Source organism: Branchiostoma floridae, chromosome 5, assembly GCF_000003815.2.
Source record: "Branchiostoma floridae strain S238N-H82 chromosome 5, Bfl_VNyyK, whole genome shotgun sequence".
NCBI lineage: Eukaryota > Metazoa > Chordata > Leptocardii > Amphioxiformes > Branchiostomatidae > Branchiostoma > Branchiostoma floridae.
In genome coordinates, this window is record NC_049983.1 from 26,811,184 (window position 1) to 26,831,443 (window position 20,260).

The 20,260-nt window shown below is 40.7% G+C and overlaps 2 protein-coding genes across 5 annotated transcripts in view; one reads left to right on the top strand and one right to left on the bottom strand.

The window, feature by feature from the left end:
• Positions 1-20,260, bottom strand: part of LOC118415712 (RNA exonuclease 4-like) — a 51,336-nt gene that overhangs the window by 20,430 nt on the left and 10,646 nt on the right. The gene's annotated exons all lie outside the window — the stretch shown is intronic.
• Positions 1,608-17,113, top strand: LOC118415711 (carboxypeptidase N subunit 2-like). Of its 4 annotated transcripts, none has more exons than XM_035820461.1 (2): positions 1,608-1,784; positions 15,159-17,113. In XM_035820461.1, exon 2 carries the CDS (start codon positions 15,174-15,176, stop codon positions 16,437-16,439), a length of 1,266 nt encoding a protein of 421 aa, XP_035676354.1. In that variant the 5' UTR covers positions 1,608-1,784; positions 15,159-15,173; the 3' UTR covers positions 16,440-17,113. The 4 variants fall into 4 exon arrangements, with proteins under 4 accessions (XP_035676354.1, XP_035676352.1, XP_035676353.1 ...); XM_035820459.1 differs by lacking the exon at positions 15,159-17,113 and adding an exon at positions 9,759-12,149; XM_035820460.1 differs by lacking the exon at positions 15,159-17,113 and adding an exon at positions 2,565-3,906.

Here is a 20,260-nt window from a genome sequence, read left to right on the forward strand (position 1 = left end):
CTCCTTGCGGGGGAAAATTTGGGAGGTATGTACTGTACCTTTACAAAACTGTCACTAATTGAAGAAAATTGTTGTAACTGTATGCATACATGACTGATGACCCTCTTCAACGACCAAGAAGTACATTTGTATAATGTGTCCGCCGCTATTGACTTTGGCTAGGCCAGCAGTTAAATCTTTAAAAAAAATGTACTCTTCTTGGCAGCAAATATTGGACAGTTTTCAAGCCACTGGCTGGGGTTAATGACCCCTTTCCCGAGAGCTTGTGGAAGAATATGCTCTAAGCTGTGTGGGCCATTCCAATTTCCGAGTCACCAATAGGAAGCCAGTACATGTATATGAATGGTAACCCAGCCAGCCATCAAGTCGATCCCACCATGGCACTTAGTGTAGGGCAGGCCGCTAGGGGCGCAATTTTAGTCAGGCTAGGTACAAGCAACCTTTAATAATCACAATAAACCCTATCAAAACCAAAGAAATTCTGTCTAATTTACACCAAATAATGTCCGATATGCGGGAGACGACATAGACTTTATGATACTTATGACTCCCTCCTGCAAAAGTGGTGTGTTCCTGACTCCTTAGTCATTCATTCTGTGAACAAGGGTGAACAGAGTCTGACCTAAAATGTAGACGGAGGAATAAGTCCCTGTATTGTTTAATCCAGTATTGGACGTAAAGTTAGCATTTTTCTATAATCATATCCAAATTGTTGCTTTGTAGTTTCTTGATTCCTATCGCAAGATTTTGTCTGAACAGGACAGCAAACCCTACAGGAGTTCCTACCGGATTGCTTCCTAAGTTTTTGATCACTTCAGAAATAGTGGAAACAATCTACATGGAAATTATCGTCAGGTTTTAACCACGTTACTTGAATGCAGATTACATCATATTATACAAATACTATCTAAAAAATCTACTTCACTACACACTTTTTACTAAAGCTATGCTGAATATTCCTACTAGTGGCATAAGCCCACATCAGGCATCATAAGAAAGGGAAAAGGTATAAAGCAAAAATGTGAAGAGCAATTTACAGTATAATGTCTATCACATATACGGTTTTGGCATTGATGAGTACACTAAGTGGATATGGGCCAGTAAGTATTGCGTCTATATATATTGTAGTTATTGTATGGAATAATCTATAGGTAAAGGGGCTAGATAAGGCAGTATAATAGAAAACATCACAAGTCATTCCTTTTGGCGAGTGCTGTACACGTCATGCATATGGTGCATACCTAAAACTTGTTTAGCAGACAGTTCTTTCAATTTGTATAGAAGCCAAGTTCACAATGTTAGGGAGGCCAAAGTCAAATGTTCCTGGGCAGCATTTGTGAAGCCACATAACACAGGAATAAAGAACTGCTGGTCACTGAGACTGTTACAACTGATAGAATATACCACAGAGAACAGTCAGTAAAAATTTCAAACTCATACAATGTCAGGAAGTTGCATTTTATTGGCTTTGGAAATTGGGAAAAAATGTTTTGGTTTGATGTGTTGACCTGGGCCTGTGCCAGCTCAGGCTGTACCAACTCTCCCAGGGTATGGGAACAGAGGGTTTAAGGTCATAGGTCAAGGTCGGCTTCCTCACGGATGTGCAAAACCAACTACGCAGCCAAGTACTGTACAGTTGCAGATCTGTTTGCCCCACCCCACAGGTTTTAGGGTGTTTTATACTTGACTTCCGACCAGGTGGGCACTTTCAACTAAAGGCCACTTCATCCCGAAGAATCGACCAAGTCTTGTACTGTAACATTTCTTCAGGACTCTGTCTCTGGGTAAGTCTTCTGTTACAGGACTCTTATGATTGTTAAGTTGAAGCTTTAAATATCATTCAAATGTGGAATTTGGGATTGTTACAGTGACAGTGTATTTCTGTGCATTTCTGCCAACAACGTGACAACTTGTTAGCAATATTACATTCAGATGGCTGAATATATTTAACGTTAGGAAATTACAAATACCATTCCAAGGGCTCTGAAGAGTCTAACTAAAAATTAAGCCTTACAGAAATTCTTGCAAATGCATGTGATGACACTGGACAATGCAGGTTATCATTTGGGGTAAGTGACTGTATCATAGTGTATGACTTGAAATTCTAACTCTTGAGATAATGACACATAAATTTGTTTCCTCGCCTTTTTTCCATATATTTACTGGGGAAATATAACCGTGTTACCACACTTACATGTGGTTGGTTGGCATGTGGGCAGTACCATTGCAGCAGCTCAAGGGGTGGACCTTTTTTTCCAGTTTATAACTTCATAAAAATCATGACTAAGGAAACTATTAGACAGTGCAAATTAGAATAATTCTTGTATAATTAATCTCGTCATGATCAACTTCCCATTTGGCAAAAAATATTGTCATGCAGTCAGTGGGAATTTGTGTCTAAAAAGAAGACTTATGTCATAAACTTCTAGTATACAATGTCATATCAAATGTATTATGTCATGACTGTATTGTAATGGTTTATACCCTAATTATCATGGTGGATATTTTCTGTAAACAAATATTGACTTAATGCTATAAGTTTATAATCCTTCTTCTTGTACCAGGGCACAGAGACCATCATGGGTGAGAAGCTGCCAGGGATGCTGTTATCCCTTCTGATCATCCTGAAGGTGTTTGGATCAACAGAAGCTTCCTGCACCATGAGCATTTCAGGTTCTACTGCTTACTGCCGAAACCGGGGCCTGACCAGTGTTCCTCAGAACCTGCCGACAGGCATCAAGTACCTTGATTTGTATAATAATCTAATCACAACATTAAGTCAATCTGATTTCTCACGGTATGGGAACTTGACGCATTTATATCTGTCAAAAAATCATATTACCACAGTCAATGGTCGTGCATTCTGTAACTTATATAACTACAATAATCAATCAGATTTTGCTGAGTTGTCGCTTTCTTTTAACCACCTGTCAAACCTCAGAGCTGACATGTTCACATGGCTGGCGAACTTGGAGTTCCTTCACTTGAAAAATAATGAGATCAGTGATATTCAGGCTGGGACTTTCAATTCAACACCAGAACTGATATCGTTATGGCTGTATTATAACAAGTTAACAAACCTCAGATCTGACATGTTCACAGGGCTGGGAAACTTGGAGACCCTTTACCTGAGCAATAATGAGATCAGTGACATTCTGGCTGGGACTTTCAGTTCAACACCACAACTGACATCGTTGTACCTGAATAACAACAAAATAACAAACCTTAGATTGGACATGTTCAGAGGGCTGGGAATCTTGGAGACCCTTTGGCTGCACAATAATGAGATCAGTGATATTCAGGCTGGAACTTTCAATTCAATGCCACAACTTGTAATCTTGGACCTACAGAACAACAGACTTACAGTCCTAAATGCAGAGATGTTTGCAGAACTGTCAGCAATCAGTGTAAACATTGCCAACCGCACAAAACTTTTTTCTTTCGAAGGTTTCATTTATCTTAACATCAACAACAACCCCTGGCAGTGTGACTGTAGGATGCTTCCCTGCAGGCAGAAGATGACTGGGTCTCATCCATTTGAAAACCAAATCCTTTGTGAAGGGCCCAGCAATTTCCGTGGGGTAAGGCTCAAAGATATCAGTCCTGAAGATCTGATCTGTGAAGAGCCAGGAGTACCAAAACAATCTCAACCTGCTCCCAGTTTCTCCCTCCCTGTTCTCATTGGCTCTGTGTGTGGTGCAGTAGCAGGTACTGTCCTTGTTGGCACCATCATTCTCATAATCTGGTGCAAGAGGAAGACCCAGAACCCTCCCTCTGACCCAAACAACCCAGTTGCTTTCAGTAATACCTCAGCAAATGTCACCATCAGTGGGCATGATCAGACAAAGCAGGGTGAGGCCGACACCACAGGACTGGTGAATCCTTGAACGCCAGAAACTCAGAACACAGCCCAGGGCAACCTGCCTCCCGGGGACTTGAGTACAATTTTATTACCAACAAGCAAGACAGTGAATAGCAGTGCATTTTCTTAATTTGTCATTTTTGTACTGAGTTATGTCATTATTCAAAGTATAATTTCCATATCTCAACGATTATTATGTTATTATATTTGTTACCATTTACACTATCATTAATATTCTTACAACAAATATGTTGTTATTATTTGTTATCACTTACTATCATATTATTCTCTGACCTATTATCATATTGTTATTACAGCCGCAATGAAGATTAGACATCCAGGTAATAAGATATGCCAAAAAGCAACTGGATATGATTTTGGAAACGGTCAGACGTTTCAGATGGTATCCACCATCTTTCGTCAGTGACACGGAAGAGATCTGAAAGAAACTGTTGTTATTATTTTATGTGTAACATTATTATCATTTTCTGATTTGTTAACCTTACAATTATCATACATGTACATAATAATTGTAGTGTTATATCATTGACTGTTAACTTTGATTGGGGGAGAACTAGGACAGGCCCCATGGCTCCCCCCCCCAGCACTTGTTCTTCTTTTTGCACTAAGTTTTGCTTTGTGTTTTTAACCCTTGCCAAACTGGTCTGGAATGCCGCTTTAAGGCCGCATTATATGCTCCTCAACAGAGCATTTTCAGCATTAACCGGGCACTAAGTTGTTTCCCACTGGACATTGCATTAATGCCGAGTTGAGGCTGGGCCCATTAATCATCACTTATCATCTGGGTATTTCCCTGAGTGCAGGAGAGGCCAGTACCCCACCCCTGACAGCTAGCTAGTGGGGGTGGTCACGCCACATTATGCCTCAGGAGTACTTGTCTTGCCACCCTTCCAAAACACATGTGCCTGAAATAGGATCTATTCCAGGTCTTTTCTTCCTCCTCTCTTCAAAGAGAATTAAACTATGTGTACTATGGTAACTTTAAATGCTGACATACAGGTCCTGCAACATTTTGTAATCTTTAACAATAATGAATGAATGAATGACCTTTATTGTACATCTGTGCTCAAACAAGCTAAGTACAGGTCGTAGCGTTAGTGATAAGGTACAATTTTGATATAAGAAAAAGGTATCTTATCACCTCTACATATGCTAATACATTCTTAAGTATGTACAAGTCTGTTGCAAGTCTGCCTTGGATGACCCAGTCACTAAAAGGTCAACTGTCTTTCCTTTCACCTCCTACAACATGTCCTGCTGTGATTTAGCAGTCAGCCTGGCAGAAAATGTGAGGAAAAGCAAAAGCCAGTCTGTATGATTCAGTCAGACCAAATGAAACAGTGTCAGATACCCTGTGCCTATGTAGTCACTGTGTTCCCAGTTCCCAACAAGAAAACAATGATAAGGTGGCTGGGAATTAACCCATGTACCAGTTGTTAATGTACGGGTCAACCGTAACTAATAGCTGTGGCAGAGAGCATTAATGCTCTTGTAATGCTCACTAATTGGCTCAAGACACTGCCTGGCTGACAGTAGAGGGAGGGGTACATAGACAGCTATAATAGGCGCGAAATCACCATGGCAGAGTGCCCTATGCTGGCCTTAATGCTGGTATAATGTTTCTGGCCTTAAAGCGGCATTCCAGACCAGTTTGGCAAGGGAAGATAAGTGAAGTAATAAATTTCAAATGACCTGACAGTGGTCAGACATGCAGGTTGGGTCATGAACTTTACTGATGGGAAAAAAATGTAAACTAGTAATACAATAATCTATGGTAACCGCAGTTGTACCGTTATATTTTATACATGTGCTTTTTACTGGAAATGCCCAATAGTCATTCCATTTACCATAATCATGTTAGCAGCAGAGCATAACCGACTTCGCAAAAGCTTTTGACAAAGTACCTCATGATCGCTTACTCCTAAAACTCCAAAATTATGGTATTAGGGGTAAGGTACTTCACTGGATCTCTAATTTTCTCAAAAATCGTAAACAAAGAGTGGTAGTTGGGGGAGAGCACTCAGAGTGGGCGGAGGTAGTCTCTGGAGTGCCCCAGGGTACCGTGCACGGACCACTACTGTTCTTAGTGTACATTAATGACTTAGCCGACAACCTCAACTCTAACATCCGTCTCTTTGCGGATGACTGCGTCATCTACAGGGAGATAAACAGTGACAGAGATCACACCCTCTTACAAGAGGACATCAATACATTTAGATACATGGCAAAACACATGGCAGATGAAATTACACCCGGACAAATGTTTTGTTATGCGTTATACCCACAAACGTAAACCTAAACTCTACGACTACAAACTAGGAAGTCATGTTCTAGCCGAGACTAACAACCACAAATACTTAGGAGTCACACTCAACAACCAGCTCTCTTGGTCACAACACATACAGTACAGTGCTTCCAAGGCTAACAAGACGTTAGGCTTTGTGAGACGCAATCTTTATAACTGCCCCAAATCAGTCAAAACAAATGCATATACATCCCTTGTTAGACCACATTTAGAGTATTCCAGCGCTGCCTGGGATCCATACCACAAAGAGCACATTGCTAAGTTAGAGTCCGTTCAAAAAAGAGCGGCCAGATTTGTCACAAATTCGTATCATAGTTATGATAGTGTCACTAAACTTGTCTCTGATTTGGGGTGGGATACTTTACGCAACAGAAGGACAGCAAATAGATTAACAATTTTACAGAAAGCAAGACACCATAAAGTAGCCCTACCGGTCGAAACTCATCTAAAGCCTGTACCGCGCCAATCGCGACACTCAAACCCAAATTCTTACAAGGCTCTACCTTTTCACAAAGACTGCTACAAACATTCCTTCTTCCCACAAACCGTGAGAGATTGGAACTCTCTACCATACGAGGTCACGGAGATCACAGACGCTCCAAAGTTCAAGGAGGCAGTTCTCCGACGCCTCAGGGGACATCAAGGCGCAGCACTCCCCCTGGACGCTTTGCCCCAACTGAGGGGCGTTGTCCAGTACTCAATCAAGATCAAGAGATCAAGATGGGTCAATTATTAGTTCCCTGTCGTTTGTTACTTACACAAGTTACATTATCGGTATTAAATCTGGGTTTTAGGTGAATTTCAGAAGCGTTTTCTTCGAAGCCGTTAAAGAGAGTTCTTGTAAGCAAGACGTTCTGGAACTTAGATCACCAAGAAGTACAGTTACAACAATTTTCTTCAATCAGTGACTGTTTTCTAAAGGTACAGTACATACCTCCCAAATTTTCGATGTCTACCAGCACATCTTCGTCAGGGGAATGACCTAGTCTCAGTTCTCGCGAGAGAACACGAAACTAGGTCAGGCTTGCTTGGATCATCTGCCCCCTCCCCCCGCCTCCTTGCGGGGGAAAATTTGGGAGGTATGTACTGTACCTTTACAAAACTGTCTCTAATTGAAGAAAATTGTTGTAACTGTATGCATACATGACTGATGACCCTCTTCAACGACCAAGAAGTACATTTTGTATAATGTGTCCGCCGCTATTGACTTTGGCTAGGTCAGCAGTTAAATCTTTTTAAAAAATGTACTCTTCTTGGCAGCAAATATTGGACAGTTTTCAAGCCGCACATATAAGCTAGCCTGTATTTACACAATCTCTTGCTGGCTGGGGTTAATGACCCCTTTGCCGAGAGCTTGTGGAAGAATATGCTCTAAGCTGCGTGGGCCATTCCAATTTCCGAGTCACCAATAGGAAGCCAGTATGGCAAGTGTAGGGCAGGCCGCTAGGGGCGCAATTTTAGTCAGGCTAGGTACAAGCAACCTTTAGTAATCACAATAAACCCTATCAAAACCAAAGAAATTCTGTCTAATTTACACCAAATAATATCCGATATCCGGGAGACAACATAGACTTTATGATACTTATGACTCCCTCCTGCAAAAGTGGTGTGTTCCTGACTCCTTAGTCATTCATGCTGTGAACAAGGTCGACAGAGTTTGACCTAAAATGTAGATGGAGGAATAAGTCCATGTATTGTTTAATCCAGTATTGGACGTAAAGTTAGCATTTTTCTATAATCATATCCAAATTGTTGCTTTGTAGTTTCTTGATTCCTATCGCAAGGTTTTGTCTGAACAGGACAGCAAACCCTACCGGATTGCTTCCTAAGTTTTTGATCACTTCAGAAAATGTGGATTAAATCTACATGGAAATTATCGTCAGGTTTTAACCACGTTACTTGAATGCAGATTACATCATATTATACAAATACTATCTAAAAAATCTACTTCACTACACACTTTTTACTAAAGCTATGCTGAATATTCCTACTAGTGGCATAAGCCCACATCAGGCATCATAAGAAAGGGAAAAGGTATAAAGCAAAAATGTGAAGAGCAATTTACAGTATAATGTCTATCACATATACGGTTTTGGCATTGATGAGTACACTAAGTGGACATGGGCCAGTAAGTATTGCGTCTATATATATTGTAGTTATTGTATGGAATAATCTATAGGTAAAGGGGCTAGATAAGGCAGTATAATAGAAAACATCACATTCATTTTGGCGAGTGCTGGTACACGTCATATGGTGCATACCTAAAACTTGTTTAGCAGACAGTTCTTTCAATTTGTATAGAAGCCAAGTTCACAATGTTAGGGAGGCCAAAGTCAAATGTTCCTGGGCAGCATTTGTGAAGCCACATAACACAGCAATAAAGTACTGCTGGTCACTGAGACTGTTACAACTGATAGAATATACCACAGAGAATAGTCAGTAAAAATTTCAAACTCATACAATGTCAGGAAGTTGTATTTTATTGGCTTTGGAAATTGGGAAAAAATGTTTTGGTTTGATGTGTTGACCTGGGACTGTGCCAGCTCGGCGTCCCCACTCTCCCAGGGTATGTGGGGTCAAGATCAGTGTCCTCACGGCTGTGCAAATGGTACCAAACCAACTGCGCAGTTACTGTTAGTATCTGTTTGCCCTACCAGGTACAACCCATAGGTTTTAGGGTGTTTTACAAGTGTTCTGACCAGGTGCATACTTTCTACTAAGGCCACTTTAACCTGAAGGATTGACTGAGTCTTGTACTGTCAGTAACATTTCTTCAGGACGCTGTCTCTGGGTAAGTCTTCTGTTACAGGACTCTTACATGTCATGTATGCTTGTAAAGTAAGTCAAATGTGGAATTTGGGATTGTTACAGTACACAGTGTATTTCTGTGCATTTCTGCCAACAAAGTGACAACTTGTTAGCTAACAATGTACTTGACCAGTATTACATTTTGACAGATGGCTGAAAATATTCAGCAAATACAAATATGATTCCAAGGGCTCTGATCAAGGAGGACTATCTAAAGACTAGCCTTACAGAAATTTTTGCAAATGCATGTGATGACAGTCTGGACAGAGCGTTATCATTTGGGGGTAAGTCTGTGTGACTTGAAGTTTCAATTCTTGAGATAATGACACATTTGTTTCTTCCACTTTCGCATAGGAATGTCTAACTGGGAAAAAATGTAACTGTGTTAACACAGTCACTTAGGTGGTTGGTTGGCAAGTGGGCTGTACCATTGCAGCAGCTCAAGGGGTGGAGCTTTGTTTTCAGTTTATAACTTCATAAAAATCATGACTAAGGAATAAATTAGATAGTGCAAATTAAAATTCATGTAACTATTTAATTTTCTAATGATCAACTTCTAATTGGCAAAAATATTGTCATGCAGTCAGTGGGAATTTGTATCTAAAAAGAAGACTTATGTCATAAACTTCTAGTATAAATATTAGATGTATATTTGTCATGACTGTATTGTAATGGTTTATACCCTAATTATCATGGTGGATATTTTCTGTCTAAAAAATATTGACTTAATGCTAATGTTTATAATCCTTCTTCCTGTACCAGGGCACAGAGACCATCATGGGTGAGAAGCTGCCAGCAATGCTGTTATCCCTTCTGATCATCCTGAAGGTGTTTGGATCAACAGAAGCTTCCTGCAGCATACATGGTTCTTTCGCTGGCTGCAGCAACCAGAACCTCACCAGTGTTCCTCAGGACCTGCCAGCAGGCATCACTATAATTCACTTGGAGAACAACCTAATCACAACATTAAGTCATTCTGATTTCTCTCAGTATGGCAGCTTGACACATTTACATCTAGGCAACAATCATATTGCCACAGTCAATGGCCATGCATTCTATAACTTATATAACTATAATAATCAATCACATTTGATTGATTTGTGGCTTTCTTCTAACCGCCTGTCAAACCTCAGTGCTGACATGTTCACATGGCTGACAAACTTGGAGGTCCTTTACTTGGACCATAATGAGATCAGTGATATTCAGGCTGGAACTTTCAATTCAACACCAAAACTGGGACATTTGCAACTAGAACTGAATGAGTTAACACATCTCAGATCTGACATGTTCACAGGGCTGGGGAACTTGAACAAGCTTCGCCTGGTCAACAATGAGATCAGTGATATTCAGGCTGGAACTTTCAAATCAATTCCAGGACTGACAGACTTGCGCCTGAGTTATAACAAGTTAACAAACCTCAGATCTGACATGTTCATAGGGCTAGGAAACTTGGAGGCCCTTTGGCTTGCCAATAATGACATCAGTGATATTCAGGCTGGAACTTTCAGTTCAACACCACAACTGAAAATGTTGTACCTGCCAAATAACAAGTTAACAAACCTCAGATCTGAAATGTTTACAGGGCTGGGAATCTTGGAGGACCTTTACTTAAACAATAATGAGATCAGTGATATTCAGGCTGGAACTTTCAATTCAACACCAAAACTGGGACATTTGCAGCTAGAAATGAATGAGTTAACACATCTCAGATCTGACATGTTCACAGGGCTGGGGAACTTGTACAGGCTTCGCCTGGACAACAATGAGATCAGTGATATTCAGGCTGGAACTTTCAAATCAATGCCAGGACTGACAGACTTGCCCCTGAGTTATAACAAGTTAACAAGCCTCAGATCTGACATGTTTACAGGGCTGGGGAAGGTGTCCCTTGACTTACAGAATAATGAGATCAGTGATATTCAGGCTGGAACTTTCAGTTCAACACCACAACTGAAAATGTTGTTCCTGCCGAATAACAAGTTAACAAGCCTTAGATCGGACATGTTCACAGGGCTGGGAATCTTGCAGACCCTTTGGCTGAACAATAATGAGATCAGTGACATTCAGGCTGGAACTTTCAATTCAATGCCACAACTTGTAGACTTGTACCTACAGGACAACAGACTTACAGTCCTAAATGCAGAGATGTTTGCAGAACTGTCAGCAATTAGTGTAAACATTGTCAACAGCCCAGAACCTTTTTTTGTCGAAGGTATTAACATCAACAACAACCCCTGGCAGTGTGACTGTAGGATGCTTCCCTTCAGGCAGAAGATGACTGGGTCTCATTCATTTGAAAACCAAATCATATGTGAAGGGCCAATCAATTTCTCATATGGGGTAAGGCTCAAAGATATCAGTCCTGAAGATCTGGTCTGTGAAGAGCCAGTAGCGGGCATAACTGGTAGAGTGGCACCAAAACAATCTCAACCTGCTCCCAGTTTCTCCCTCCCTGTTCTCATTGGCTCTGTGTGTGGTGCAGTAGCAGGTACTGTCCTCATTGTTACCATCATTCTCACAATCTGGTGCAAGAAGATGACCCGCCCCAGAACCCTCCCTCAGGCCCAAACAATCCAGTTGCTTTCAGTAATGCCTTAGAAAGTGTCACCATCAGTGGTCACGATCAGACAGGGCAGGGCGGGGCCGAGACCACAGGACTGGTGAATCCTTGAATGACAGAAACTCAGAACACAGCCCAGGGCATCCTGCCTCTCGGGGTCTTGGGTAAAATTTCACTATCTACAAGCAAGACAGGGCCTAGCAGTGCATTTTCTTAACTTGTCAATTTTGTACTGAGTTATGTCATGATTCAAAGTATAATTTCCATATCTAAACAATTATTATGTTATTATTTGTTACCATTTATACTATCATTATTTTCTCATCTATTAATATGTTGTTATTATTTGTTATCATTTACTATATTATTCTCTGACCTATTACTATATTTTGTTTGTTTGAACTTTGAACCCTTATATATTGTTATTATCTGTAACAGTATAATTTCTGATTTGTTAAACTTATAATTATTATAACTGCAGTGTTATATAATTGTTACTTAACTTTGACTGGGGGAGAACTAGAACTTCCCCCCCCTCCCCCAGCACTTGTTCTTCAGATTCTTTTTGCACTATGTTTTGTTTGTTATTTGGCTTTAAGATAAGTGAAAGTAATAAATGTGAAATGTGAAACTGTGTGTACCAAGGTACGTGACTGTGTGGGCCTCCCATTCAAGTGTTACCTCCCAGGTCATCAAACCAGTGCAGGTTTCAAGCTACCGCATTTCAGCATAAGGGGGCATCATGCTATTATTTATGACCTGGTCGACCGCTTTAACTTGAGGTGCTACATGTAATTTTGAGGGTTGTGCTGTTTCCCTAACTGCATGAAACTTTATTATTTTAAATTTATGTCAATTTTCATACAGCATTCAGCAGCTGGACTGCCGATGGTAGACAGGACGCTGTCAGAGTTAGCAGCTGAGCATAGGTCAATTACAATGTAGTTCCCTGCCGTATCTGTTACTTACAGTGACTCGGTATTACATCTCGATTTTACATGAATTTCAGATTCTGAGCAGAAGAATTTTCATCAAAGTCGTCAAAGAGAGTTCTTGTAGGTTAGAAGTTCTGGAATTTAGATCACCTAGAAGTATAATGCATCCACTGCTATTGACTTTGGCTACATGTGTAGCTCAGCATTTAAATCTCAAATAATGTATTATTCTTGGCAGCAAATATTGGAGAGTTTTCAAGCGGCAGATATAAGCTAGCCTGTGTTTACACAATCTCTCGTTACATGGCTGGGGTTAATGACCCCCTCCCCGAGAGCTTGTGGAATAATATGCTCTAAGCCGCGCGGACCATTCCAATTCCTGGAGTCACCGATAGGAAGCCAGTATAGCAATTACTATCATATGTAACCGCCCAGCCCTAAAGTGGTTCCCGCCGCAGCAACTGTAGGGCCGGTCGCTAGGGGCACGATTTTAGTCAGGCTAGATATAAGCAACCTTTAGTAATCACATCCCTAGCAAAACATAGCAATAAAATTTCTGTCTAATTTACACCAAATGATATCTGATATCCGGGTGGTGGAGTTTGACATAGACTTTCTGATACTTATGACCCCCTCCTGCAAAAGTGGTGTGTTCCTGACGTCGCTGCTGGAGATAGAAGGGTCATTCATTCTGTGAACAAGGTCGACGAAGTTTGACCGACAATTTAGAGGAGTAAGTCCCCATATTGTTTAATCCAGTGTTGGACGTAAAGTGTTAGCATTTTTCTATAATGATATCTGAATTGTTGCTTCGAAGTCTCTTGATTCCTATCGCAAGATTTTGTCTGAACAGGTCCTGGAGCTCAATGCTGTCTGAGTTCCTTCGCTTCCTAAGATCGCTTCCTAAGTTTTTGATCACTTCAAAAATAGTCGTAACCATCTAGATGGAAATTATCGTCAGGTTTTAACCACGCTTCTTGAATACAGATTACATCATACTTATACAAATACTATCTAAAAAAAATCTACTTCTACACAATTTTTACTAAAGTTGTGCTGAATATTCCAAGTTATGCGTAAGGCCACATCAGGCGCTATATATAAAGAAAGGGAAAAAGGTAAAACAAAAAGCAAAAATGTAAACAGCGATTACAAATTTCTATCACATATACGGTTTTTGGCATAAAGTTTACATATTGATGAGTACATTAAGTGGATACGGACCAGTAAATATCGAATATGTCTATATTGTAGTTATTGTTTGGAATAATCTATAGGTAAGGGGCCTACTAGAAGGTAGTATTATAATAGAAAACTTCACTAAGTCTTTCCTTTTGGCAAGTGCTGGTACACATGTGGTGCATACCTAAACCTTGTTTAGCAGTTCTTTCAGTTTGTATGGATGCGAAGTTCACAATGTTAAGGAGGCCAAAGTCAAATTTCCTGGGCAGCATTTTTGAAGGCACATAACACAGGAATAAAGAATTGCTGGTCATTAAGACTAACTGCAACTGATAGAATAAACCATAAAGAACAGTCAGTGAAAATTTCAGACTCATACGATGTTGGGAAGTTGTATCTAATTGGCTTTGAAAATGGAAAAAAATACAATGTTTTGGTGTGATGTGTTGACCTGGGCCGGTGCCAGCTAGGGCGTCCCTGTGCACTCTCCCAGGGTCAAGGTCGGCGTCCTCACGGTTATGCAAAGGGATCCAAACCAACTGCGCAAGTACTGTTGCAGATCTGTTTCCTCTACCAAGTACAACACACAGGTTTTAGAATGTTTTATAAGTCTTCTGACCAGGTGTGCACTTCCAACTAAAGGCCGCTTCAACCTGAAGGATCGACTTCAGTGAGTTTTGTACATTTCTTCAGGACGCTGTCTCTTGGTAAGTAGTTTATTACAGGACTCTTCTGCTTGTAAGGAAAGCTTATTAAAATGCGTTGAGGAATTTGGGATTGTTACAGTACACCGTGTATTTCTGTGAAAGTTTGTGGCATTTCTGACATAAATCAAACCTTTTCAGTGACAACTTGTTAGCTAAGAAATTCAATGTACTTGACCAATAATTATATTCAGATGGCTGAATAATAGTCTAACTAAAGACTAGCCTTACAGAAATTTTTCAAATGCATGTGATGACACTGGACAATGCAGGTTATCATTTGAGGGTAAGTGACTGTATCATAGTGTATGACTTGAAATTCGAACTCTTGAGATAATGACACATTTTGTTTCCTCGCCTTTTTTCCATATATTACTGGGGAAATATAACCGTGTTACCACACTTATATGTGGTTGGTTGGCATGTGGGCTGTACCATTGCAGCAGCTCAAGGGGTGGACCTTTGTTTCCAGTTTATAACTTCATAAAAATCATGACTAAGGAAACTATTTATAGACAGTGCAAATTAGAATAATTCTTGACGTGTATAATTAATCTCGTCATGATCAACTTCCCATTTGGCAAAAAATTTTGTCATGCAGTCAGTGGGAATTTGTGTCTAAAAAGAAGACTTATGTCATAAACTTCTAGTATACACATTAGATGTATATTTGTCATGACTGTATTGTAATGGTTTATACCCTAATTATCGTGGTGGATATTTTCTGTAAAAAAAATATTGACTTAATGCTATATGTTTATAATCCTTCTTCCTGCACCAGGGCACACAGACCATCATGGGTGAGAAGCTGCCAGGGATGCTGTTATCCATTCTGATCATCCTGAAGGTGTTTGGAGCAACAGAAGCTTCCTGCAGAATTACAGGTTTTACTGCTGACTGCAGCAACCAGAACCTCACCAGTGTTCCTCAGGACCTGCCGACAGGAATCGACGGCCTTTACTTGTGGGATAATCTAATCACAACATTAAGTCAGTTTGATTTCTCTCAGTATGGTCTCTTGACGCTTTTATATCTGTCAAAAAATCATATTACCACAGTCAATGGCCATGCATTCTGTAACTTACATAAATACAATAATCAATCAGAATTGATTGACTTAAAGCTTTCTTTTAACCACCTGTCAAACCTCAGTGCTGACATGTTCACATGGCTGGCAAACTTGGAGTTCCTTAGCTTGGACAATAATGAGATCAGTGATATTCAGGCTGGAACTTTTAATTCAACACCACAACTGAGAGACTTGGGGCTGTACGGTAACAAGTTAACAAAACTCAGTGCTGACATGTTTACAGGGTTGGAAAACTTGCAGACCCTTTGGCTGTCTAATAATGAGATTAGTGATATTCCCTTTGGAACTTTCACTTCAACACCACAACTGACATGGTTGTACATGGGTAATAACAAGTTAACAAGCCTCAGATCGGACATGTTCAGAGGGCTGGGAAACTTGATGACCCTTTACTTGAACAACAATGAGATCAGTGACATTCAGGCTGGAACTTTCAATTCAATGCCACAACTTGTAATCTTGGACCTACAGAACAACAGACTTACAGTCCTAAATGCAGAGATGTTTGCAGAACTGTCAGCAATCAGTGTAAACATTGCCAGACATTCTTTCGAAGGTATTAACATCAACAACAACCCCTGGCAGTGTGACTGTAGGATGCTTCCCTGCAGGCAGAAGATGACTGGGTCTCATCCATTTGAAAACCAAATCATATGTGAAGGGCCAAGCAACTTCCGTGGGGTAAGGCTCAAAGATATCAGTCCTGAAGATCTGATCTGTGAAGAGCCAGGAGCACCAAACCAACCTCAACCTGCTCCCAGTTTCTCCCTCCCTGTTCTCATTGGCTCTGTGTGTGGTGCAGTAGCAGGTACTGTCCTCATTGTTACCATCATTTTCATGATCTGGCGCAAGAGGAAGACCCAGAACCCTCCCTCAGCTGGCCAAACCCCCCCAATTGCCTTCAGCACAATCAGTGAGCATGATCAGACAGGGCAGGGTGAGGCAGACACCACAGGACTGGTGAGTCCTTGAATGCCAGAAACAAGGGCTTGAAATACTTTCTTTCTGCAATTGAAAATTACCTGCAGCAGAGAAATTTTACCTGCACCACTTTGAATTTAGAAAGTATATAGATATGGATCATTCTAAAATTTTCAAATTGATGCAGTTAATAACAGTCCATACACCTACATCACAGGACATACTGGTATAAAACCCAGTACATGGACAAGTGCAGGTTAGGTGCAGGTAGACATAAGAAACACCTGCACTAACCTGTGTTTGTTACCATTTACTACCATATTATTCTGTGACCTATAACTATATTGTTGATATATCACTACAATCTAACCTACACCAATGTATATTGTTACTATCTGTAACGGTTACCGTAGTATCATTTACTATCATCATTTTTTGATTTGTTAAACAGTTTTATAATCATATTTTGTTAACTTTGATTGGGGGAGATTCAGAACAAGCCCCATGGCTTTTTCTCCCCCTGAATGTCTTCTTCTTTTGCACTATTTCTTCATGGTTTTATCATAAAGATGAGTTCATTAATGAATGTCAAAAGTGAAGCTGTGAGTACCAAGTTTCGTGTGTGGACCTCTCATTTAAGTGTTATGTCCCACATATTAATCAAACCAGTGCAGGTTCTATTAAGCTACTGCATTTCAGCATAAGGGGCCATCATGCTATTACATGTACTTGTGACTAGGGGTGGGTACCGGTACAGAAAATTCAGGTCCAGGTCCGGTTCAGGACATGTGAATTCTTTATCATATAATCTGTTTATTTTCTAACTGGTTCAACATCCGGTCCACCAAATTTTTTGGGTCCGTTTTTTCCAGACCGGTCCAAAAAGAAAAACCAGTTTTGTACCCGATTCCGGTACATCAACCAGTACCCACCCCTACTTGCGACCATCACACTAGCTTTAGGACCATTGCACTTATTTTTCATCTCGCTTACTTTCCTCGTAATTAGATTAAATTCCTTACTTTCCTTCTAATTATACATGGTCTAAAAGAAAGAAGTCCCTCAAGGGTAAAAAAAAGAGTTCCCTAAGTGTTAGAATGTATCCTTTTGCCTAACATCTTTAAAACCCTGAACCATCGATAGTCCAAGCACACTATTCCTACCCCAATTGATTGCTAAATGCTACCATGCTGTTTCATCATTGATACTAAAATAAAATCCTGGCTAGAAGACTGCAGTGTACTAGCAAGGAGCTTACATATCAGATATAAATGATATATATAAAATATAAATATATTCAATCCTGATTTTAAATTTGACTTCTTTTTGTTATGTTTCCTGTGTTATGTCACGTTAAGGCTAAACTTTTGGTTTCACTCGTTTGGCAGTATTATTTTATGTTATCTAAGTTAAATCTGACTAAAGTTTGTACAATCTTTATGCTTATGTTACCTAAGTAATTTGGTCTCATAGAACGTTATGTATGATTATGTTATTGAAGTTGATTTGGTTCTGTTGAACTTGATGTATAATTTATGTTCGGGGTTCTCCCCCCAGGGGGCTTTGAAAAACGCCATCAGGCGATATGCTTTACCCTGGTTAAATAAAGAATAAACAAACAAACAAACAATATAAAAGCTCCTTGGTACTAGTAATACGGAGGTGCTAATTAGACAATGTTTAAGGATGTCCCATGGACTGTATAACCCGCACAGCGCCACCCTAAGACTGAGTGGAGGGTGTCAGAGTTAAACACCATTCAGCCGCAAGGCTGCGAACCGTTTGACATGTTAAGTTTTCCAAATAAACCATTTTCAATGTAAAGTGGCTCTTAGAATGCCAACTTTTTACTTAAGTTTACACCTTCAAAATCTAGTCATTGATGGGCCCATGCATGCCTTTATTGGTCACTTTAGCTACCTTGCCATTACCACCATGCTAAAATAAAATCCTATAAAGACTGCAGTGTACTAGTAATACAGAGGTGCTAATTAGACAATGTTGAGGGATGTACCATGGACTGTATAATGCACACAGCGACACCCAATGACTGACTGGAGTGTGTCAGAGCTATATACCGTTTTCAATGTAAAATGGCCCTTAGAATGCCAACTTTTTACCTTCTCACCTCACCTCACCGGTCCCATAGCCTCACCGGCCGTAGGGGCAGCAATCCTATCAAGAACATACACTTACCTTACACTTTCAAAATTTTGCCATGGATATATAGGCTAAGACAACCCTTAAAAACCCTTCCCCCAATTGGTCACTTTGCTACCTTGCCATTTCTACCATAGTAAAATAAAACCCTGACGAGAGGACTGCATCTGCTTTGGCGTAACACACCAGCTAACATGACTGCAGCATAATGCAGAGGTGCTAATTAGATAATATGGAAGGATGTACACATTCAAAATGTAACCCACACAGTGACACCCTAAGATGACTGGAGTGTGTCAGAGCTAAATGCCAGGCTGATGCATCAAGATTTAGGGCCGATGCAGAATGCCAGGAATTCCATCATCAAAATATGGATCAGCTGTCAGAATATCAATAATATCGTAGGGGACTCATTTTCCTGAGTGTGTTTGGCTGAAATTTGATACTGAGCCATATCATATGGCTCATGAACAGTTTGATCAGGTTGATACATCACCGGATATTCTTTGCAGAAAACCTAGAGTTTTATTCAACCTACATTTCAGTGACCGTCTGTCACCTTCCTCAGGGCAATTCTGACTAGCTCACATTGTAGTGCAGCGTAGGTGTTGCTGCATGTGTTTGTGACCGCATCTGTAAGCAGCGACACCTATAGCTGCAGTGCAATGTGATCCTGTCAGAGTTGTGACAACCCCCATCCCACTAAAGGTAAAGTAGTCCAGTATCAGCTTATTTTATAACCACCATGTCTATATAGGCAGGGTATTGGAAGTTGGAGCTCAATCCTCTCTTCCAACTGCCTTTTACCTCCAAAATCAAAGTCTAAGGTACCCATCTTTACACCTAGGTGGAGTGAGGAAAGTTGTGTTAAGTGTCTTTTTACCAAGAAACAACATTTGGTGGCATGTCAGGGGTCCCAGTATCTCTTGGTTCTGAGCCAAACACCCAAACGGCTTACCCAACATGACACCACCCACTATGTAAACCTAACAGCATCACTTCCCATTCCGTCCGTTCCCCCGATAATTGCCGCCTCAGCGCTAATCCCTCCTGTACTACGGAGCCGCGGGGGGTGCCGCGAGCCATTTTCCACCCAGTGAGCCGCTCCGCCACAATCATCCCTCCCCGGAACACCCCAAGGTCACACCGTACGTTCGACCTTCAGACGCCGGGTGAGATGTACTTCTGCGGCTCGACATGACGGGCAAGCCGATCCCGAAGGAGGATGGGCTCGAAACTTCTTCTTTTTTTTTTTGCAATCAGAAAATTACATGTAACAAGCATAACAGTACTGTGTGGACATGTAACAAGCATAACAGTCCTGTGTGGGCCTGTGATAACAGTAACATTATCATCTTTACCACTGGATAACAGTACTGTACCTCTGATATCATAAACTATACAGCCGGTATAACTGCCCTTCGGAATAACACACCAGCTTCGCAGGCACATAGCTGGGCAGCAGCTGGTTATATCACACTGAACAACCTGTCACATCTAATATGTACGTCTATCTGCATTGCGTTCCTTCAATAAAGCTATCCAGCGAAGATGCCCCTACTGTGCTTGGTGATAACAAATTTCACTCTGCTCCTTTCCGTTTTGCACATTGTACACTGTACACTGACTGACGGAGGCGATATAGGATTTCCAGCCCTGCCTTGTACATTTGACCTTCAACCGTCAGATACAATGAACTTGGAGGCTTTACA